At 41.9% G+C, this 24,105-nt stretch overlaps 1 protein-coding gene across 4 annotated transcripts; it reads left to right on the top strand.

The window, feature by feature from the left end:
- The first annotated feature begins 1,106 nt into the window (after positions 1 to 1,106).
- Positions 1,107 to 24,004, top strand: LOC130920885 (zinc finger protein 420-like). Of its 4 annotated transcripts, none has more exons than XM_057844410.1 (3): positions 1,703 to 1,887; positions 14,330 to 14,401; positions 17,436 to 24,004. In XM_057844410.1, the coding sequence occupies exon 3, from the start codon at positions 17,510 to 17,512 to the stop codon at positions 20,573 to 20,575; it is 3,066 nt and encodes a 1,021-aa protein (XP_057700393.1). In that variant the 5' UTR covers positions 1,703 to 1,887; positions 14,330 to 14,401; positions 17,436 to 17,509; the 3' UTR covers positions 20,576 to 24,004. The 4 variants fall into 4 exon arrangements, with proteins under 4 accessions (XP_057700394.1, XP_057700393.1, XP_057700392.1 ...); XM_057844409.1 differs by lacking the exon at positions 14,330 to 14,401 and adding an exon at positions 3,466 to 3,584; XM_057844411.1 differs by lacking the exons at positions 1,703 to 1,887; positions 14,330 to 14,401 and adding an exon at positions 1,107 to 1,188.
- The last annotated feature ends 101 nt before the right edge of the window (positions 24,005 to 24,105 follow it).

The following is a 24,105-nucleotide window of genomic DNA, read 5'->3' as shown; positions in this document are numbered from 1 at the left end:
CTTTTTTTCCAAATCAGAACCTGTATACCTAAGCTAGCAAGCTAATAATTTAACAAATTCCAATTCAGAATTCTTATTTTGACAGCATGTTTTACAAACAGGTCAAAATTTGAGACCACGCCGCCCACTGGTCTGTTGTATTCCCTCATGTGCAAGTCAACCTTCCACTGAGCAAACCAGTTCCTCCTCCCATCAGATCAAGAACTAGCAGTTAAAAGAAATGGGTTGAGCCTGTAAATTGGGAGCAAACCAGTCCAGAACCTGGTTTAAAAAGCCACTATGCCTAGATTTAATCAACGTATGAAAATAGGGCTCTGCATTTTTTTTACCTCCGCCAAACCCATTAGACTTAAGCACCGAACCCCTGGGGTACAGTCAAACCCAGGTTAAGAACCACTGCACTAGATAAATAATGCAGATAATTCTGATTAAGAACTTCAGGGTGACACTGGGGAATTAAGCACATTGAAAATAAAGCAATTGGAACCATACGTATCTCATTCTAAGTAAGCTATGATTATGCTCTTATTGCTCCAGAGCATATATTTTTCTATTTATTTTATTTATCAAATACATATATTTATACTGGAGTGCCACGCCTAATTTTGTTGTTCACACTGTTCTGTTGTTGACAAAGGCAATAATCATAACCTATGTGGTAAGAGGACTCACTGGTGTCCGCAAATTTTCATCCTACGTTGCAGATAGACTGTCATCAAATAAATAAATAGCTTTTCCAGAATCTGTTCAATAAACTCATATCATGCCGTGGGTGACTTGACCCAGTCAGAGTGGGTTGGGTCAGTAGAACTACGGCCTTTCAAGTGTTAGGCTCGTTTTCCGTGATTGAATTACCCATTTTTAATTGGGAAACAATTCAGATCTAGTTAGGTAATCACTTAAATTCAAAATAATGATTTTACTATTTTGGTGTGTCCATTGTTATTTGGTTCACCGTCTGAAATGTATCCTTTCATTTTATTTGTTTATGTTGGTAAAATACAAGTCTCATTTGAAAGAGTGGCGTAATGACGTATTTGAACCAGCAGGGGACAGTGTTCGCTGCTCGGCACGCATGGGAAGGACGGCTTCTCATTTTAGAGCGAAGAAGACGCTGGAGCCGTCTGAGCATCCATGCCAGCCAAACTGGCGCTGTGTTTGAAATACGTTCTTTTTCTTGTATCTCAGGTGAGCAAAATGGGGTTTGAATGTGTATATTAACCGATTGATTTGTTTTATAAAGACTGATGTGTATTTATTTTAATATAGTTTAAAAATAAGTCAAACGTTTAGTATGTTAATGTATGACTATGTTTTATGGTAGTAATAGCGAGCGAACATTGTATACTCTAAAGATGAAATATGGTTTGCCAAAACTCTTATTTGTATATGCTAAGTGGGTTTCATGTAAGAGGCATTTTAAAGCGAATACGCATGGGACGTCTTGGCCATGCCAAACTGGTAATGTGTAAGTTTTTTTGTATTCAAATACAAAGAACACAATAAAATTAAGCACTGCTATTTGCCTGCACCACGCTACTTTGACACCGATACAAAACAAAAGAACAGACCAATTTAGGTTCGTGTTCCGTTTTTTGTTCTCCAAAATTAGAAGGGGAAAAAAATGAATGACCGAAAACTTCACGGACCTCCCAGCCATAGGGTAGCACTGTCGGTCGCTCTCTCTCGTTGCCATAGTCGATGACGTTGAGAGTTCAACATGGTGGAATAATTTGAACAAACCTCGTCAAGGCTATTATTTGTTTGTCAAATCAATACATGCATTCGTTTGAATGCTTTTTGACGCGCTCAAATGCATTTGTTTGAAAGCTGTAGAATTTCGACACCGGTTCGGGTAAACCGCTGACTGCTTTCGTGTTCGGTGTGGTAAGTTTGCAATCGTTATGTCTATAGTGCTCACGTATACGGTTCCCTAGAACCTAACACTCTAATAAAGTTTTACGTTTCGATTTGGGCAATATGATAATTCAGCTTAGTGTTTTTGGCATATTGTGACTATTAAGGTTATGATAATCAGGTTATGCGCTCGGCATCACTCTACAAACAAATGGAGGATGTAGCGTATATTATAATTCTTATTTGTGTGTCGATTTCTGATCATTGAGTACCAATAATATGGTTCTATATTCTAAATGTATTCGTCCTTCCAAATTGAAAATAGCATGCACACAAATTCCATCAAAACCTTTTAAATACATCAGTAAATAAAGGGCGGCAAAGCGTCATGTACCTAACGTTTTGAAGTGTCCTGTTACTTTACATTTTCCCAAAGGAAATAAAAAAATAATGTCGCCAGCAGTCCCACTCATAACAGAAATTCAATGCATTTTTGTGCCTCTGAAAGTGGTCACATTGATATTTTCCCCAGTTAAAGCAGGCCCTTAGATTCAATACTGTGACCCCGAATGTTAATTTAGAAAATAAATCACTTTATGAACAAGGTTACTGCAATTAAACAGCTTATGTTCAATTTATATTTAATTGAATACAAAGACATGGTATTTAATGTTCAAACTGATACCGCTTTTAGCAAATAACCATTAACTTAAAGCAGAAGTTCAGGATTTTTGACATTAGGCTTAATCTTCGAGTTAGCAGGGGTTTAGTTAGTTGGTGGAGTTGATTTCAACAACTTCCGTTTCGTTTGCAAGTTATTTGTTAGTTTCAGGGCTCCGGAGAGGCTAAGCTTGTGCGAGTCAATGGCACCATTATAGCATGCCAAAAAAGCAACATATGCACACATGAAAATCCTCAATGACCCATGAAATCAATAATGTTGGCTGTGTTTTCAGTAGAGGCGTGCAAAATTTCCGATTCTTAGATTATTCGCGATTCGGCCATGGAAGATTCGATAACGATTCACAAACATCCAAATTCCGATTATTGAATTATGCCAGGTAAAGCGGAACTAATACACAGTCGGCGCAGTCTTCGGGGCGCAATGAGGAACGGACCGAGAGTAAATATGTTCAACTCATGCCGCTAGATTAAAAAAAACAATCATACCTGACTGCGGCCGACAGCCACTACAAACAACGCCCAGTTGCTAGTTGCTACAAACATACGGCTACAGTAGATATCACATATATGTGGAATTAGATGCAAAATGACAGACGACGGCGGTGTTAGTAAAGAGCCGCCATCTTAAAGTGCATGTGACATGAAAAAGCATGTTTATTTCATAATACACGCGGCATTTTATGCTCCTGAATGATATGGACCGCTTGGATGTGTGTGGAAGCGATCGCTATATTTATTTTGTTTTTTTAATCCCGCGCCATGAAAATGGGTGACTTCCGGCTTCAATCTTGCATTGAGGAGGAGGGCGCTGTGACGTGTACGGTAGAAGACGTCCTCTCCACTATACAGCGTACTGTTGTGTATAAGGACAAAGGATTCAGCTGATTTTGCGGATTAATATGTTTATTTTTTGCATCACGCCAGCCAAACGGCTGCAGAAAAATCATTCTGTACGAGGGAGAGGCGTATGCGCCTGTTTGGAGTTTCAAAAGGTTCCCATTCACCGTGGATATTTACTGTGGGACCATTGGACTTACAAGGAAGTGAGTAAACATCTTGTTTTGTATTATGTCAAATACGTGTACAGCGATTACAAAGTAAACACTACAAACTTTCTTTAAATAAAGGACTGCGTACGTTTGATCATTGATAGGCATGTAAAAAGCTCTCCTCATGCTCATTAGCAGCATGTTAGCTGCACAACAACTGCACACCACCCTCCTCCGGGGAACGAACTGTAAATTGCTCTCCGCCGGGCGGTTTGCCGATCCGCAAAGACAATCGACAACCCAGTCGTCATCTCAATAAATCCAGGCTAGTTAAGTGTGATTTTCCGCATCGAAGACTTTGAAACATCACTCGGTTCGGGTTAGCATGTCGGCTAGCTGTCACGCCTTTTGGTTTGCTTACATTCGCCGAAGCCGGGGAAGGGAAATGACATATGTCCGATTTAGGTGTCATAAAATATCGTTCGGGAGGTGCGACAGTAAAGGTGAAGTCGACAGTTTTGACCATTATAGAGTAATTTTGCCATGTCGTCCTGAATAAATGCATTTTTATTATTTCATATTCCATATAGCACAAGACTGTTATTTGTCATGACCATGCCATTTATTTAGCAATTGGGGAAAATACTTGGATAAAAAAATTATCCTGTAAAAATATTGGAGTAGAGAGACTGAAACAATGACATTTTGCAGCTCTCTTCGTCACGTTTTCCTCGTTCTGAATAATTCCCCCTCAATGGGCTGAATAGTAAAACCGATGAGCCCAGTCTACCGCTGACGTCATCCACCTGTTGGGGACGCTAAAGCCCTATAATGGTAGGCCTGGCTAACCGGCAGATTAAAAGACTTAATTTCTCGTCATCTGCGCATTGCTAAATTGTTGTATAAAGTCGAATCGTCTCAAAATATGATTCTAATTCACATAATAATGCCATTTAAGACTTTTTTTTTTTCTCCTGTCGTATGCTCTTTAAAGCAGTAGACTTCTCTAGAAAGCTCTGTTGTAGAGAACCTAATTTACTTTTTATCTAAAATAATCCTAAATCGGCAAAATATTGACTTTAATCTATCTTTAAATGATGAAACAGTTTTATAACTTTGACATGTCAAAAGTATACAGAAGGGAAATAATGGAATAACGGGAGCAATTTTAACAACTTTAACGGTTGATTCACACCTAGGGGTGTGACAAAACATCGAAATGGTGATATATCGTGACACTTTGTATCCCCAAAGGTTATCGATATGCTACTGCCAAGAATCGAGATATCGTTTTAAAAAGCTGTCAATGTCTTAAAAAAATAAATAAATATAAAGGAACCGACAAGTTGCTACCAAAATCTTCCACTATAATTAGAGGTGGGAATCTTTGGGCACCTAACGATTCGATTACGATTATGATTCAGAGGCTACGATTCGATTATAAATCGATTATTGATGCCCCCCCGCTATTAGCTGCTAATGTTTTGTACATTAGTTACAAAAACTGTAAAAAAAAAAAAAAAAAAAATATATATATATATATATATATATAAACCCTCGCAGGCTTAAATTAACGACTATTTCAGTATCAAGTTAACAGTTAAAAACAATAAATAACATACTCAAATCCCCATTCTGTATCAGCAGCTTTAAACTACATTCAATGAATTTAATGTTGTGAATCAACCGTTAAAGTTGTTAAAATTGCTCCTGCTATTCCATAATTTTCCTTTTGTCTATTTTCGACATGTGAAAGTTTTAAAACTATTTTAAAGATAGATTCAAGTCAATATTTTACCGATTTAGGAGTATTTTAGATAAAAAGTGAATTAGGTTCGCTTGGAAGGTTCGCTACAACAGCCTTGCAGGGAAGTCTACTGCTTTAAGATGGCGGCTGTTTACTAACGCCGTATCTAGCTTTCTGCACATGTGCTGCTACCGCTACTGAGTCTATTTTGCATCTAGTCCTATATAAATATGATATCTACCTTAACATTATGTGGACGTACTTTGTAGCAGCTGTCGGCAGCAGTCAGATATGTTGTTGTTTTTTTATCTCGCGGCATGAGTTGAGCTAGAGCCGTGAGTTGAGCATTGGCATTACCCGAGGGGCCGGGTAACGACAAGCATGATGTTTAGCTACTCTCGCTCCGTTCCTCATTGTGTCCCGAAGACCGCGCAGCGCGCTGAGTGTGTTTTACTTCCGCTTTACTTGACATATTTCAATAATCGGAATTTGGATGTTTGTGAATCGTTCTCCAATCTTCCACGGCCGAATCGCGAATAATGTAAGAATCGGAAATTTCGCACACCTCTAACTATAATAGTGTCTCAGTTAACTAAGGTTGCATTGACGGTGCTCGACGCCCAATCCATTTAGACTAGAAATGTTCGTTCATTCAAAACCAGAGCATTTACAGTCATTCTGTCCGATTTTCAGGGCATTTATAGGTCACTTGCTGTTCATTTTAGGGCATTTACAGGTCATTTCCTGTTGAGTTTGAGTAACTGCCGGTTCATTTAGGTGATTCCTGGGTCACTTTCTGTTATGTACTGTAATTCAAAATAAACAGGAAGTGACCCATAAAATACCTCAAAATCAACAGGAAGTAACTGAAAATCAACAGGTAAATGACCTTAAATGGCCCAAAATTACCTCATTGCCTGGCATTGGCTGCCACTGACGGCCATAGACATTCAATCCGTTTGAGGTGGGAGGGATTCGTTCATTCGCAGCCACCCTCCCAGTTCAAATGGATTGGACGTCTACTAGTGATCAACTCATTCCAATTCGCAGCAGAAGCTTGTTTTTCTGTTTATTAGTCGTTTGTAGAATATCATTGAAAGATTTCCTGACCAATGTATCGGTAATCGTTGTATCACCATATCGTCAGATCATCGTTATCGTGAGCTTTGTATCGGGTATCGTATCGTGAGGTACCAAGAGGTTCCCACTCCTATTCACAATATTAAATTAATTGAATGTAGTTTAAAGCTGCTGATACACGATGGGGACTTGAGTATTTTTATTTGCTATTTTGAACTGTTAACTTGATACTGAACTAGTAGTTTGGTTTAGCCTGAGAGGAGTTTTGAACAATTTTGGAACTAATTTACAAAACATTAAAAGCGAGGGGGTTATCAATAATCGATTTATAATTGAATCGGAGCCTCTGAATCGTATTCGAATCGTCTAGTGCCCAAAGATTCCCACCTCTAGTTTTCAGGATAAAATTATTTATTCTTGCCATTGCATGTCTGTAATTGCAGTATGATCAGCAATATTTGTAATCCAGAAGCTCTGCAGAGGAGCAGGGCGGAGTGATATCACATCGAGTTTTTTTCACGGCTGATTTTTTTATGTCGTAGCCAGCAGCAAGTGACCACTTTATATTTTTCCGTGTTCTTCATAGAGAACTTTCCTTTGCCTGTTTCTTCTGTATGTTTCCACAGCCTCTAAATGCACATTTCGCCATGTTGCCAGCCGTCGGTTAACTAAGCAGACTGATGGTGCATTCGAGGAAGGTGGGAATCAGTTTCCAACCTCTGATCTGGAAAAATATCATTAGAACGCCTCCACTATTTGATCGCTGATGAGAAGTCAGGTTTGCTGGAGGTGAAAACGTCTTTTGAAGGCCACAATAAAAAACAACTTGTAGCGATCAGCCATCTTTGCTGTTTACATTCTCTTGGAATGCTTTAAGGTCGCAACTGGTACCCTCCGAGCAGGATAAGTCCGACTTCCCACCTTCCTCAAATGTAGAGTTAGAACAAGTGAACGAAGCACTCCTCTTTATTGGGGTAGTATTACGCATCTAAAAAAAAAAATAGTCCTGCAGAATGAATTGAATTACAGCAGTTTAGTGTGACATTGTTTTGGCTGCATGGGTGTTTTGAAACAATGATCTGTGTTTGGAATTTATTTGACTATGTTGGATCTGTTCGTAGATCTGTGTCGTTTTTTTATTTGCATCCTATAATGGTAGAGGTGTGCAAAATTTCCGATTCTTAGATTATTCGCGATTCGGCCGTGGAAGATTCCAGAACGATTCACAAACATCCAAATTCCGATTACTGAAATATGCGAAGTAAAGCGGAAATACACAACACTCAGCGCGCCGCGCGGTCTTCGGGACGGAACGGAGCGAGAGTAGCTAAACATCATGCTTCCCATTACCCGGCCCCTCGGGTAATGCCAATGCGCAACTCACGGCTCTAGCTCAACTCATGCAACGAGATAAAAAAACACAACAACATACCTGACTGCTGCCGAAAAGCTGCTCCAAAGTACATCCATATAATGTTACGGTGGATATCATTTATATAGGACTAGATGCAATAAAATTTGGTAGTGTTAGCAGCACATCTACAAAAAGCTAGATGCGGGCGTTACAAACGGCCGCCATCTTAAAGCAGTACACTTCCCTGCAAGGCTGTTGTAGCGAACCTTCCAAGCAAACCTAATTAACTTTTTATCTAAAATACTCTTAAATCGGTAAAATATTGACTTGAATCTATCTTTAAAATAGTTTTAAAACTTTCACATGTCGAAAGTAGACAAAAGGGAAATTATGGAATAACGGGAGCAATTTTGACAAATTTAATGGTTGATTCACAACATTAAATTAATTGAATGTAGTTTAAAGCTGCTGATACAGAATGGGGACTGGAGTTTTTTATTTAATGTTATTTTTGTATATTTGTATACTGCTATATGTTAACTTGATACTGAAATAGTAGTGTGGTTTAGCCTGAGAGTATTTTTGAACAATTTTGGAACTAATGTACAAAAGATTAAAAAAAAAAAAAAAAAGAGATAGAAAAAAAAAAGGAGGGGGGTGCATCAATAATCGTTTTATAATCAAATCGGAGCCTCTGAATCGTAATCGAATCGTGAGGTGCCCAAAGATTCCCAGCTCTATATAATGGTGCCATTGACTCGCGCTAGCTTAGCTACTACGGAGCCCTGGAACTAACAAATAACTTGCAAACGAAACGGAATTTGTTGAAATCAACTCCACCAACTAACTAAACCCCTGCTAACTCAAAGATTAAACTGCATGTGACACGAAAAAGCATTTTTATTTCTTAATACACGCGGTATTTTATGCTCCTGAATGATATGGACCGCTTGGATGTGTGTGGAAGCGATAGCTATATTTATTTAGTTTTTTTAATCCCGCGCCATGAAAATGAGTGACTTCCGACTTCGGTCTTGCATTGAGGAGGAGGGCGCTGTGACGTGTACGGTAGAAGACGTCCTCTTCACTATACAGCGTACTGTTGTGTATGAGGACGAAGGATTCAGCTGATTTTGCGGATTAATACATTTATTTTTCGCATCACGCCAGCCAAACGGCTGGAGAAAAACCATTCTGTATGAGGGAGAGGCGTATGCGCCTTTTTGGAGTTTCAAAAGGTTCCCATTCACCGTGGATATTTACTGTGGGACCATTGGACTTACGAGGAAGTGAGTAAACATCTTGTTTTGTATTATGTCAAATACGAATCCAGCGATTACAAAGTAAACACTACAAACTTTCTTTAAATAAAGGACTACTTACGTTTGATCATTGATAGGCATGTAAAAAGCTCTCCTCGTGCACATTAGCAGCACGTTAGCTGCACAACAACTGCAGCCACCCTCCTCCGGGGAACGAACTGTAATATGCTCTCCGCCGGGCGGTTTGCCGATCCACAAAGACAATCGACAACTCAGTCGTCATGTCAAATAATCCAGGCTAGTTATGTGTGATTTTCCGCTTCGAAGACTTTGGAACATCACTCGGTTCGGGTTAGCATGTCGGCTAGCTGTCACACCTTTTGGTTTGTTTACATGCTCCGAAGCTGGGGAAGGGAAATGACATATGTCCGATTTAGGTGTCATAAAATATCGTTCAGGAGGTGCGACAGTAAAGGTGAAGTCGACAGTTTTGACCATTATGGAGTAATTTTGCCATGTCGTCCTGAATAAATCCATTTTTATTATTTCATATTCCATTTAGCACAAGACTGTTATTTGCCATGACCATGCCATTTATTTAGCAATTGGGGAAAATACTTGGATAAAAAGAATATCCTGTAAAAATATTGAAGTAAAGAGACAGAAACAATGACATTTTGCAGCTCTCTTCGTCGCGTTTTCCTCGTTGTGAATAGTTCCCCCTCAACGGGCTGACTGGTCCTTCTCAAGCCATTTATATAGCTATAGGGAATGGGACGTACTACGTCACTGTTTGGCTAGGCCGCCATGCTGGCAATATCCTTCCGGCAGACTCAACGGGGATTGTAACGTGTGGTAGTGCTAACCTAATTCCTTCGGTGTATTAGAAAGAAAATATGGGTGTGCATTGTTGTGTTACCGGGTGCAACAGTGTCTCCTGCGACAAAAAAAAAAAGGGGCGAGGAAAACTGGACTCACTTCTCACCGTTTTCCTGCATGGAGGACCAAATATCAGATCACGAAGGCACGACGGATGGCTGGGTTGCAGCGGTTCGTCGGAAAAGCATTTCTTTTGATCATATTTCTGCTGGAATGAGAGCGTGTTCCCGTCATCTCTAGTCTTGTAAGTTGAACGATTTATCCGTTTTGGTTTCAATACGTTTCTTTATTTTTTTTACCGTTGTGTAAATCTGCCTCGGTAGCAATGCTAACCTACTCCTCCTTACCTACCTGTTGTGTTACTAGGAAAACCTGCATATGAAATGCTGACAACACATCCCGATTGGTCACCATATCTCTTCTTGGGTTATTCTGAGGTCAAGCGCACCACATCGGAGCGTTATGAGAGGTTGGAAAGGCGAAGAGTGCACGCTGAAACTTCAGTTCGCTCTGCTCTTACAAACACGATCCCAAGTGTTGTTGTGAAAAGTCAATAAAATATGAATACCAAAACATGACTTGAACAACTTCTTGACAAACTGTAACTGCTTGTTGTTTACTTCAGGTCTTCATAATAAACAGGTGTAATAATTACAAAGTCAGGTGACTTAATTTTGTTATTCTATTTGGAATATGCATTGACAATGTGTGGACAGTGTTGTAGACAAGAACTGGGACTGATAAGTTGCAATAGATTTATTTCAAGTAATGCAACTTCTCCAATACAATATTTGAGCTGACAGTTTAAAATCTTTAAATTACTGCAAACAAGGCCCACCCTCTGACGGGGTCAGCAAATATTATATAATTATAAGTAATATATACAAGTTTAACATAAATGTGTCTTTGTCAAAGCAGTTTAAAAACTATTTACTGGCCTTGGGTAAATTGCCAGACAGAATAAATATGTGGTTTAAAGTTCTTGCATTTCCATTTTAAGTATTGCAAGTTCTCCAACACAATATTTGAACTGACAGTTTAAAATCCTTTTAGTGCAAAATGGCCCACACTCTGACAGGGGGTAGCAAATATTATAATACATAATACATTATAAAAAGCTATATACTATATAAATACAAGATCACAACAAAACCTGTATTTTTCAAAGCAGTTAAAAAACATTCAGTGGCCTCAGGTAGATAAAGGTGTATAAATATGTACATTACAGTTCTTGCATTTCTATTTTAGGTATTGCAACTTTTCCAACACTATTTGAATTGACAGTCTAAAGTCTACATTAGTGCAAACAAGAATAATTATAAATAATAATAGAATTTATCAATTCAACATTACAATGAAACGTGTCTTTGTCAAAGTGGTTAAAAAAAACAACAACACTTCACTGGCCTTAGTTAAATAGCCAGGCAGAATAAATATGTGCATTAAAGTTCTTGCATTTTCACAAGTTAAAAGCCCGCAGTTTATCAGCAAGAAAGGCAGACCAAGACGGCGTCTGCTGCAGGGGCTTGTTTGATTCCGACACAAGACAAATGGAACCACTCAATTGAACAAATTTTCTTTGTCAAATAATCCAAGAAGAGAGATGGTGACCAATCGGGATGTCTTGTCAGCAGGTTTACCTAGTAACACAACAGGTAGGTGAGGAGGAGGAGTAGGTTAGCATTGCTACCGAGTCAGATTTACACAATGGTAAAAAAAATAAAAAAACGTATTGAAACCAAAACGGATAAATCGTTCAACTTACAAGAGTAGAGATGACGGGAACACGCTCTCATTCCAGCAGAAATATGATCAAAAGAATTGATTTTCCGACGAACCGCTGCAACCCAGCCATCCGCCGTGCCTTCGTGATCTGATATTTGGTCCTCCATGCAGGAAAACGGTGAGAAGTGAGTCCAGTTTTCCTCGCCCTTTTTTTTTTTGTCGCAGGAGACACTGTTGCACCCGGTAACACAACAATGCACACCCATATTTTCTTTCTAATACACCGAAGGAATTAGGTTAGCACTACCACACGTTACAATCCCCGTTGAGTCTGCCGGAAGGATATTGCCAGCATGGCGGCCTAGCCAAACAGTGACGTAGTACGTCCCATTCCCTATTGGGGGAAAAATACTTGGATAAAAAGAATATCTAGTAAAAATATTGGAGTAGAGAGACTGAAACAATGACATTTTGCGGCTCTCTTCGTCGCGTTTTCCTCGTTCTGAATAATTCCCCCTCAATGGGCTGAATAGTAAAACCGATGAGCCCAGTCTACCGCTGACGTCATCCACCTGTTGGGGACGCTAAAGCCCTATAATGGTAGGCGTGGCGAACCGACAGATTAAAAGACTAATTTCTCATCATCTGCGCTTTGCTAAATTGTTGTATATAGTCGAATCGTCTCAAAATATGATTATAATTCCCATAATAATGCCATTTAAGACTTTTTTTCTCCTGCCGTATGCTCTTTCAGCCTAATGGCAAAAATCCTGAACTTCCGCTTTAAAGAGCATACGACACGAGAAAAAAAGTTTCACATTATTATGTGAATTAGAATCATATTTTGAGACGATTCGACTATATACAACAATTTAACAAAGCACAGATGACGAGAAATTAGCCTTTTAATCTGCCAGTTAGCCACGCCTACCATTATAGGGCTTTAGCGTCCCCAACAGGTGGATGACGTCAGCGGTAGACTGGGCTCATCGATTTTACTATTCAGCCCATTGAGGGGGAATTATTCAGAACGAGGAAAACGCGACGAAGAAAGCCGCCAAATGTCATTGTTTCAGTCTCTCTACTCCAATATTTTTACAGGATATTCTTTTTATCCAAGTATTTTTCCCCAATAGCAATATAAATGGCTTGAGAAGGACCAGTCAGCCTGTCAAGGGGGAACTATTCAGAATGAGGAAAACGCGACGAAGAGAGCGGCAAAATGTCATTGTTTCTGTCTCTTTACTTCAATATTTTTACAGGATATTCTTTTTATCCAAGTATTTTCCCCAATTGCTAAATAAATGGCATGGTCATGACAAATAACAGTCTTGTGCTGAATGGAATATGAAATAATAAAAATGCATTTATTCAGGACGACATGGCAAAATTACTCCATAATGGTCAAAACTGTCGACTTCACCTTTACTGTCGCACCTCCCGAACTATATTTTATGACACCTAAATCGGACATATGTCATTTCCCTTCCCCGGCTTCGGAGAATGTAAACAAACCAGAAGGCGTGACAGCTAGCCGACATGCTAACCCGAACCGAGTGATGTTTCAAAGTCTTCAAAGCGGAAAATCACACATAACTATCCTGGATTATTTGACATGACGACCCGGTTGTCTATTGTTGTCGCGGATCGGCAAACCGCCCGGCGGAGAGCAATTTACAGTTCGTTCCCCGGAGGAGGGTGGCTAGACTTGTTGTGCAGCTAATGTGCTGCTGCTGCTAATGAGCATTAGGACAGCTTTTTACATGCCTATCAATGATCAAACGTAAGTAGTCCTTTATTTAAAGGAAGTTTGTAGTGTTTACTTTGTAATCGCTGGATTCGTATTTGACATAATACAAAACAAGATGTTTACTCACTTCCTCGTAAGTCCAATGGTCCCACTGTAAATATCCATGGTGAATGGGAACCTTTTGAAACTCCAAAAAGGCGCATACGCCTCTCCCTCATGCAGAATGATTTTTCTGCAGCCGTTTGGATGGCGTGATGCGAAAAATAAACGTATTAATCCGCAAAATCAGCTGAATCCTTTGTCCCCATACACAACAGTACGCTGTATAATGAAGAGGACGTCTTCTACCGTACACGTCACAGCGCCCTCCTCCTCAATGCAAGACCGAAGCCGGAAGTCACTCATTTTCCTGGCGCGGGATTCAAAAAACTAAATAAATATAGCGATCGCTTCCACACACATCCAAGCGGTCCATATCATTCAGGAGCATAAAATACCATGTGTATTATGAAATAAACATGCTTTTTCGTGTCACAGGCACTTTAAAGCTGCTGATACACAATGGGGACTTGAGTATTTTATTTGCTATTTTGAACTGTTAACTTGATACTGAACTAGTAGTTTGGTTTAGCCTGAGAGGAGTTTTGAACAATTTTGGAACTAATTTACAAAACATTAAAAGCGAGGGGGTTATCAATAATCGATTTATAATTGAATCGGAGCCTCTGAATCGTATTCGAATCGTCTAGTGCCCAAAGATTCCCACCTCTAGTTTTCAGGATAAAATTATTTATTCTTGCCATTGCATGTCAGTAATTGCAGTATGATCAATATTTGTAATCCAGAAGCTCTGCAGAGGAGCAGGGCGGAGTGATATCACATCGAGTTTTTTTCACGGCTGATTTTTTTATGTCGTAACCAGCAGCAAGTGACCACTTTATATTTTTCCGTGTTCTTCATAGAGAACTTTCCTTTGCCTGTTTCTTCTGTATGTTTCCACAGCCTCTAAATGGACATTTCGCCATGTTGCCAGCCGTCGGTTAACTCAGCAGACTGATGGTGCATTCGAGGAAGGTGGGAATCAGTTTCCAACCTCTGATCTGGAAAAATATCATTAGAACGCCTCCACTATTTGACGGCTGATGAGAAGTCAGGTTTGCTGGAGGTGAAAACGTCTTTTGAAGGCCACAATAAAAAACAACTTGTAGCGATCAGCCATCTTTGCTGTTTACATTCTCTTGGAATGCTTTAAGGTCGCAACTGGTACCCTCCGAGCAGGATAAGTCCGACTTCCCACCTTCCTCGAATGTAGAGTGAGAACAAGTGATCGAAGCACTCCTCTTTATTGGGGTAGTATTACGCATCTAAAAAAAAATAGTCCTGCAGAATGAATTGAATTACAGCAGTTTAGTGTGACATTGTTTTGGCTGCATGGGTGTTTTGAAACAATGATCTGTGTTTGGAATTTATTTGACTATGTTGGATCTGTTCGTAGATCTGTGTCGTTTTTTTATTTGCATCCTATAATGGTGCCATTGACTCGCGCGAGCTTAGCCACTACGGAGCCCTGGAACTAACAAATAACTTGCAAACGAAACGGAATTTCTTGAAATCAACTCCACCACCTAACTAAACCCCTGCTAACTCAAAGATTAAAGTGCATGTGACACGAAAAAGCATTTTTATTTCATAATACACGCGGTATTTTATGCTCCTGAATGATATGGACCGCTTGGATGTGTGTGGAAGCGATAGCTATATTTATTTAGTTTTTTGAATCCCGCGCCATGAAAATGAGTGACTTCCGGCTTCGGTCTTGCATTGAGGAGGAGGGCGCTGTGACGTGTACGGTAGAAGACGTCCTCTTCACTATACAGCGTACTGTTGTGTATGAGGACGAAGGATTCAGCTGATTTTGCGGATTAATACATTTATTTTTCGCATCACGCCAGCCAAACGGCTGCAGAAAAACCATTCTGTATGAGGGAGAGGCGTATGCGCCTTTTTGGAGTTTCAAAAGGTTCCCATTCACCGTGGATATTTACTGTGGGACAATTGGACTTACGAGGAAGTGAGTAAACATCTTGTTTTGTATTATGTCAAATACGAATCCAGCGATTACAAAGTAAACACTACAAACTTTCTTTAAATAAAGGACTACTTACGTTTGATCATTGATAGGCATGTAAAAAGCTCTCCTCGTGCACATTAGCAGCACGTTAGCTGCACAACAACTGCAGCCACCCTCCTCCGGGGAACGAACTGTAAATTGCTCTCCGCCGGGCGGTTTGCCGATCCGCAAAGACAATCGACAACTCAGTCGTCATGTCAAATAATCCAGGCTAGTTTATGTGTGATTTTCCGCTTGGAAGACTTTGAAACATCACTCGGTTCGGGTTAGCATGTCGGCTAGCTGTCACACCTTTTGGTTTGTTTACATTCTCCGAAGCCGGGGAAGGGAAATGACATATGTCCGATTTAGGTGTCATAAAATATTATTCGGGAGGTGCGACAGTAAAGGTGAAGTCGACAGTTTTGACCATTATGGAGTAATTTTGCCATGTCATCCTGAATAAATGCATTTTTATTATTTCATATTCCATTTAGCACAAGACTGTTATTTGTCATGACCATGCCATTTATTTAGCGATTGGGGAAAATACTTGGATAAAAAGAATATCCTGTAAAAATATTGAAGTAAAGAGACAGAAACAATGACATTTTGCAGCTCTCTTCGTCGCGTTTTACTCGTTGTGAATAGTTCCCCCACAACGGGCTAACTGGTCCTTCTCAAGCCATTTATATAGCTATTGGGGGGAAAAATACTTGGATAAAAAGAATATCCTGTAAAAATTTTGGAGTAGAGAGACTGAAACAATGACATTTTGCGGCTCTCTTCGTCGCGTTTTCCTCGTTCTGAATAATTCCCCCTCAATGGGCTGAATAGTAAAACCGATGAGCCCAGTCTACCGCTGACGTCATCCACCTGTTGGGGACGCTAAAGCCCTATAATGGTAGGCGTGGCGAACCGGCAGATTAAAAGACTAATTTCTCATCATCTGCGCTTTGCTAAATTGTTGTATATAGTCGAATCGTCTCAAAATATGATTATAATTCACATAATAATGCCATTTAGGACTTTTTTTCTCCTGTCGTATGCTCTTTAAGCCTAATGGCAAAAATCCTGAACTTCCGCTTTAAGTTAAGGTAATGACTATGGCTGCATCAAGCTGGGACAAGGTCTTATTTACCACTGTGTTGCAGCTCCTTTTCGTTTAACATCTTTCAATTAACATTTCAGAACTGAGGACACATTGTTAAAACCTTGTCGGTCAATTAATTACCAACCTTGCTTGATCTACAGCTTTAGCTGGTCAACAGTCAGAGGTTTCCATTGTCATATTTTACGCCAGACATTTTCAATTGGAGACAGGTCTGGACAGGCCATTCTAGTACCTGCACTCATTTATGATGAATCCATGCTGTGGTAACACGTGCATGATGGATTTGGCATTGCCTTGCTGAAATAAGCAGGAGTGTCCATCAAAAGACATTGCTTGGATGGCAAACAACAACAAAACTTTTATGTACCGTTCAGCATTAATGGTGCCTTAACATAAGTTTAGGTTACCCATGTAATAGGCACAGACACAGCCCCATAATATCACTGATTCTGACTTTTCAACGTAGCTTCCATAGCAGCCCAGGGTAGTTATTTTCCTCTTTGGCCTGGAAGCCACATTGTCTCCAATTTTTCAAAAACAATTTAAAATGCTGACTCGTCAGACTGCAGAACACTTTTCCACTTTGCATCGGTACATCTTAGATGAGCACGGGCCTAGAGAGGCTGGCAGCATTTCTGGGTGTTGTTGATAAATGGCTTTTACTTTGCATAGTTAGCTTTTAAGTTGCATTCACAGATGTAGCACCAAACTGTATTTACTACCATTGGTTTTCTTGGGTGTTCCTGAGCCTGTGTGGTGATAACCTATACATATTGATGTCGATTTTTGATGCATTGTCTGTGCACACACTGGTACCATCTGGCAGTATGTTTTTTTAAATACTTATTCAAACCATTAACATGATTCAACCTTTTGTTTTTTAGTGTAGTGACACCAACTTGACTGTGAAGAAGCATTGGAAAGCCTATCAGTTGAAAAAGAGGTCTGATCAAGAAAGATGGGTGATGTGACTCTCGTTGTGGATGAGATGGTGAGACAAGTCCTTCTTCCAGAGCCGCAACTAGTCATTCTGGCCCTACCGCCCCCTTTCCTACCGACGGTCAGTGAACCGACCATTGTTTGGCCCAAGTGGCTCAATGGTTTTAAACGCTACCTCGAAGCACTCGGCAAAGAGAAGCTGACCGACAAGAGTAAGTGCATGCTTCTGCAAAACTGCCTGGGCCTAGAGGGTCAGCGCATCTTCGCAGCACTCATTCAGCAGGACCAATCATACGCAACAGTCATCTCGACTTTGACAGCCTACTTTACCGCCGGCCGCACCACCCGACAGCGATTGCTCAGATTCCACGAAAGAGATCAAAAGGCAGGCGAGACCACAGCTGAGTTTGTGGCAGCGTTGGAAGAGTTGCTGCCGCCCGGCAACAATGGAAGCGATGAAAAGATCCTTAATCAGCTAATCGAGAAAACAAAATGGCCACAGCTCAGAAAGCGGCTATGCTCAAAGAGGGCAACTCTCACACTTGCCGCCGCCTTGCGCATTGCCAAAGACGTGGAGTCTACTACCTTAAACAGGCCACAGGACCACAATCACCCCGGCCTACAACGACGCAAAAGAGGAAGGCCTCGGCGAGCGGAGAAAGTCAAAATTGAAACCCAAAGGACTGGGCTTAAAGCCAACCATAGCCACAGTGAACACAAGTTAGAGGAGGAGCAGCAGCAGAAGCAGCAGGAGGATGAGCAGCAGCCGCAAGAAGATCAGGAGGAGGAGGAGCAGCAGCAGGAGGAAGGTCAGGAGGAAAATGAGCCGCAGGAGGAGGAGGAGGAACAGCAGCAAGATGATGATGATAAAAACGACCCAAATTATGAAGTTGATGATGACGATGATGATGATGAAAATTACAATTATAAAGCCAACGCTAAGTCCTCACCACCTAACTCGATACAGCGGGACGTGCAGGACAAGCTGGGTATGAATGGCAACACACAGACCCCTACATGTTTTTCTTGTCCTATGTGTGAATACAAAAACTTAAGTCTGCACAAGCTGACCAGACACTTAAGAGTGCACACTAAAGAGAAACCATTTTGCTGCCCAATTTGCGCCACCGTCTTCAGCCAATCATACCACCTGACTCGGCACATGCGGGTCCAGCATAACGCCGCCCAGCACGTGTGCCCAACATGTTGTAGCAGCTTCAGAAGCGTCGCTGAACTCAAGAGCCACAAGGCTACACACGCACCGCATGTTTTGCTGTGTCCCTACTGTCCCGAAAAGTCGCCGAACAACTCCACATTTTTACTTCACATAGCATCTCATAAAGAGTACAATCCGTTAGGAGCCGAAATGAATCAAGGACGGGAGGTTAAAACCAATATGTTGGAGTCATTGATTAAAGAAAACATTTGTAGTGTTGGTGACGGTGTAACCGATGAAAGTATGGTATCAGACGTACGTACTGAAACAGAATCAGCTTCAATAGACGGCAGAAGCGGCGCAAGCGTCCCCTGTAAGAAGACCCACGTGTGCTCTATATGCAACCAGAGCTTCCCCGGTGTTAACAAGCTCACCCGACATATGCGTACACACACTAAAGAGAAGCCCTTCCAGTGCACAGTCTGCTTGCTCAACTTCAGTCAGTCGTACCACATGACCCGGCATCAGAGGCAAAAGCATGGCATGCAGACGTTCATCTGCAAGTGTGGCAAGAAGTTTGCCAGCTGGTTGAAACTAAAGGTGCATCGTAAAACTCACAAAATCCTGACTTGCCCCTCCTGCAAAATGAGCTTCAAAGACAAGGATGACTTGGAGAACCATCTTAAGTCACATGCGAAGATCCCACGCACACCCCTGTCCCTCATCTGCGACGAATGTGGGAAAGTGTTTGGCCGGAGATACCACTTGAAGAGGCACATGGTGATGCATTACAAAGCAGCCAACACAGGGTACTTCACCTGTGCAGAGTGTAAAGCAGACTTTGCCTTGGCGGAGGACCTGAAGAAACACCTGAAGAGACATGCCAAAGAAAACAGCGGTACATGTCTGCGATGTAACCAGAACTTCCCCAGCCAAGAAGAGCTGAAGGCTCACATGGCGGCCCATAATATTACCTACCTATGCAGCGTTTGCGGGAAGAAGTTTAAGCTGGCAAGCGCGCTGAAGAAGCATGAGGAGAAACACAAAGACCAGCAGTACTACTGCGCTATGTGCTGCAAGCACTTCCGAAGCCATTTGGAATACAAGCGGCACAAGGCGGTGCACGATCGACGCGAGAACAAATGTCCACACTGCGAGCGCGTCTTCCTCAAGCTCACAACCTTTAAGTATCACCTACAAACACACACTGAGGAGAGACCTTACCAGTGTATGTACTGCATGGAAACCTTTGTGTACAACGAGGAGATGGAGCGCCACTGTCTCAAGCACAGGAAGTTCCGAAAGGAGCACCCGTACAACTGCACACGCTGCAACGACGCATTTGCCACGCTGGCTGAGCTGACGGCGCATTTGGACAGCCACAAAGGCGAGTCGCCGCTCAGCTGCGACATCTGCGCCCGCACATTCCTCAACGCCAGCAAGCTGGAGAAACACCTGAGCGTCCACACGGGCGAGCGGCCCCACCTGTGCCCACACTGTGGCAACGGCTTCCCGACCGCCGCAAACCTCAGGCAGCACATTCTTTCCCACACTGGCGAAAAGCCTTTTGCGTGCTCTGAGTGCACCAAGACCTTCCGCACAGCCGGCGGACTGAGGGTGCACAGAAGACGACACATGGACGTGCCGCCTAGCTTCGAGTGCCTTGAATGCGGCAGGACTTACGGCCGGGTAACCGAGTTGAGGATGCATCAGCGCTACCACACAGGAGACAAGCCTTTCTCGTGCATCAGTTGCAATAAAAACTTTATCAGCAAACACAAGCTGATGGTGCACACTCGCATACACACTGGGGAAAGGCCGTACTCATGCCCGCACTGTCAACAGACTTTCAGACAGACTGGAGACAGAAACAGACATGTGAATAAGTTCCACCCGAATGCCTCTGAACTGACTTCCACCAAAGGTTGATCATAGCTGGGTTGTGATCTGTAAATCTCATTGTACATTTTGTAGTGGAAATGAAATGATCGAGTAACACACCAATCAAAAAGACGTGTTTCCACTAAGCACTACAGTTCAGATAAGTTGGTTTTCTAAGCCGCCATGATGAAAATCTGTTACCGTAATTTTCACGCTATAAGGCGCACCGGACTATAAGCCGCGACCCACCAAATTTAGCACGAAAACGGCATTTGTTCATAAATAAGCCACACTGGACTATAAGCCGCCGCTGTCCTCACGGTATTAAGTGATATTTACACCAAAGGATATTAACCGGTAACACTTTATTTGACAGAGACATCACACGACTGTCATAAGACCAAATGAACCACCATGATCATTCTAGGCTTGCAGCCATCGATTATTTTAGTAGTCGATTAATTGATGAATTAGTTAGTTCGAATAATCGAGTAAGCGGACAAGGAACATAAAAAATTAAAATAACTGAGCGTCAAACGATATGAAAAAAAATAAATGATATGTGCAACAAAAGAACAATTGGCTAACTTACATAGCAAAAGTCAAATAGCTTAAATGCTATAAAATGCTATTTTTTTTGTTTTACAATTCTCTTAACAAATGATTCAGACACATATTCCCACAAAAACCTGCTAAGTATACCTATAAACTAAATTACAAATTCATTAAAAAAAAAAAAATTAGCTTCAACAAAAACTTAGCTTATGTTGGTCTTGACAGGGAGCAGCTAAAGTCAGCTATGTGAAACTAGGCAGACTACAGGGCAGTGTATCCACCCAAATGAATAAAACTAAATGCAAACACTTTCAAAACAAACCATTACAACGCCAGTTTAATTAAACGAATACCCGAAGCAGCCAAATTTGATTTTGGCCATCACTGCTCCCTTAGGGGAGACATACAACCACTGCTTCCAGCTGCTGTCAACACTGTTGTTGTCCAACATGCCTCCTAGCATGCACTGCAGCGCTATAGATGTAAATAACAATCAAAATTCATATTCTTTGCTAAATATTTCTTCAGGTACTCTTCTAGTTGTTTCATTAATTTCTAGTTATAGTATCTGGTAACTTTTTTGACAGTGCCATCACAAGACTCAATAGACAATCAAAATTAGGACATGACACTGTCATGAGCATTAATGAATGCTTATAACAGATGTCATTTGGTGTTATACGGCAAATTATCTTACTTTTGAATGGATGTAAAAGATCCAAACTGGACATAAATTGAGTTTGTGACATAATTTGCCGGATGACGCTTAATGACACTATCATTGGCATTACTGAATGCTTATGTCATAATTATGACGTTTTATGATAGCCTAATGACCCCGCTGTCAAATAAAGTGTTACCTATTAACCCAAATAAATGAATGAAGGAAAAAAAAGTAGCGGCTTATAGTCTGAAATTTTTGGTACTTAACTCATGGTGCATTGCACCATCCATGAGCAATGCAATATGTACCATACCATCATCTTCAGCTTGCTCCGAGGTCGGGTTGCGGGGGCAGCAGTTTTGGCAGGGAAGCCCAGACTTCCCTCTCCCCAGCCACTTCAACCAGCTCCTCCGGCACGATCCCAAAGCTTTCCCAGGCCAGCCGAGAGACATAGTCTCTCCAGCGTGTCCTGGGTCTCCCCCAGGGCCTCCAGCTGGTGGGGCATGCCTGGAATACCTCTCCAGGGAGGTGTCCAGGAGGCATCCTGGACACCTAACCAGATGGCGGTGCTCAGTGGTGGAGTAGTTGTCCCTCAACCTAGAGGTTGTGGGTTCGATTCTCCACCCTGATGAACTCGCCGCACTGCTCCTGGTGCTGTGTCACCAGTAGGTAGATGGCAATGTATTGTAAAGCGCTTTGAGTACCTTGAGAGGTAGAAAAGCGCTATACAAGTATAACACCATTTACCATGCTGGCTCCTCTCAACGCGGAGGAGTAGCGGCTTGACGCCGAGTCCTTCCCGGATGACCGAGCTTCTCACCCTATCTCTAGGGGAGAGCCCGGACACCCTGCAGAGAAAACTCATTTCGGCCGCTTGTATCCGGAATCTTGTTCTTTCGGTCACGACCCACAGCTTGTGACCATAGGTGAGGGAAGGAACGTAGATCGACTGGTAAATTGAGAGCTTCGCCTTTCGGCTCAGCTCCTTCACCACAACAGACTGGTGCAGAGTCTGCATTACTGCAGACGCTGCACCGATCCGCCTGTCGATCTCCTGTTCCCTCCTACCCTCACTCGTGAACAAGATCCCAAGGTACTTGAACTCCTCCACTTGGAGCAGGATCTCATCCCCGACCCGGAGAGGGCTCTCCACCCTTTTCCGACTGAGGACCATGGTCTCGGATTTGGAGGTGCTGATCTTCATCCCAGCCGCTTCACACTCAGCTGCGAACCGCTCCAGTGAGAGTTGGAGGTCATTGCCTGATGAAGCCTAAAGCACCACATCATCTGCAAAAAGTGATGCAATGCTGAGGTCACCAAACCGGAACCCCTCAACGCTTCGGCTGCGCCTAGAAATTCTGTCCATAAAAATTATGAACAGAATCGGTGACAAAGGGCAGCCTTGGCAGAGTCCAACCCTCACTGGGAATGAATTCGACTCACTGCCGGCAATGCTGACCAAACTCTGACACCGGTCGTACAGGGACCGGACAGCCCTTACCAAGGGGTTCGGCACTCCGTACTCCCGGAGCACCTCCCACAGGACTCCCAGAGGCACACGGTCAAACGCTTTCTCCAGATCCACAAAACATGTGGACGGGTTGGGCGAACTCCCATGCAACCTCAAGGACCCTGCTGAGGGTGTATAGCTGGTCCACAGTTCAACGGCCGGGACGAAAACCACACTGCTGCTCCTGAATCCGAGATTCAACAGTACCCCTGAATAGACTTTACCGGGGAGGCTAAGGAGTGTGATCCCTCTATAATTGGAACATACCCTCCGGCCCCCCTTCTTAAAAATTATGTGTGCGTTTGGCCATTCATTCATCTGTACCACTTGAATTGAAATATAATATGAAAGTGACAGTTCTCTGATAGTAGCTCAGAAGAATCACAATGACTTCTGCTTTGCTCATAATCAGTGGTAGTCCTTTTTGTCTTCTCTCCAATCGAACCAGTTAAATATACTGGGCCAATTTAATTTTCAAAAAATGTTTCAGGTCTGATAGCTGGCATGCAGGATCCAAAACTCATCTCGGTTTTTCTCTATCACGTCATTTTTTTCCCTCTGCTGCTTACCTACTTATTATGTTCTTAATACATGCGCACAAATGGCCATCTGTAAATAACGTAATCGTGTTTAATAAACATTGCAGTCATACCTGTTTCTGATATTTCCTTGAATGCCTTTTTTAGTAACACAAGTGCATGTGTTTTGTTTTTCATGATTTTTGTTTTTGTTGTTTATTGAGTGAAACGGTGTTGGATTCATAAACAAAAATAAGAAATTTGTTATTCAGTAAATGTGACATGCCACCAAAATTTTCAGCACCTTTCACCCTAGCACGGTAGGGGGAAG

This window comes from Corythoichthys intestinalis, chromosome 8 (assembly GCF_030265065.1).
Source record: "Corythoichthys intestinalis isolate RoL2023-P3 chromosome 8, ASM3026506v1, whole genome shotgun sequence".
Classification (NCBI taxonomy): domain Eukaryota; kingdom Metazoa; phylum Chordata; class Actinopteri; order Syngnathiformes; family Syngnathidae; genus Corythoichthys; species Corythoichthys intestinalis.
The sequence above is the reverse complement of the archived record's forward strand: the minus strand, read 5'-3'. Positions and strand labels throughout refer to the sequence as shown.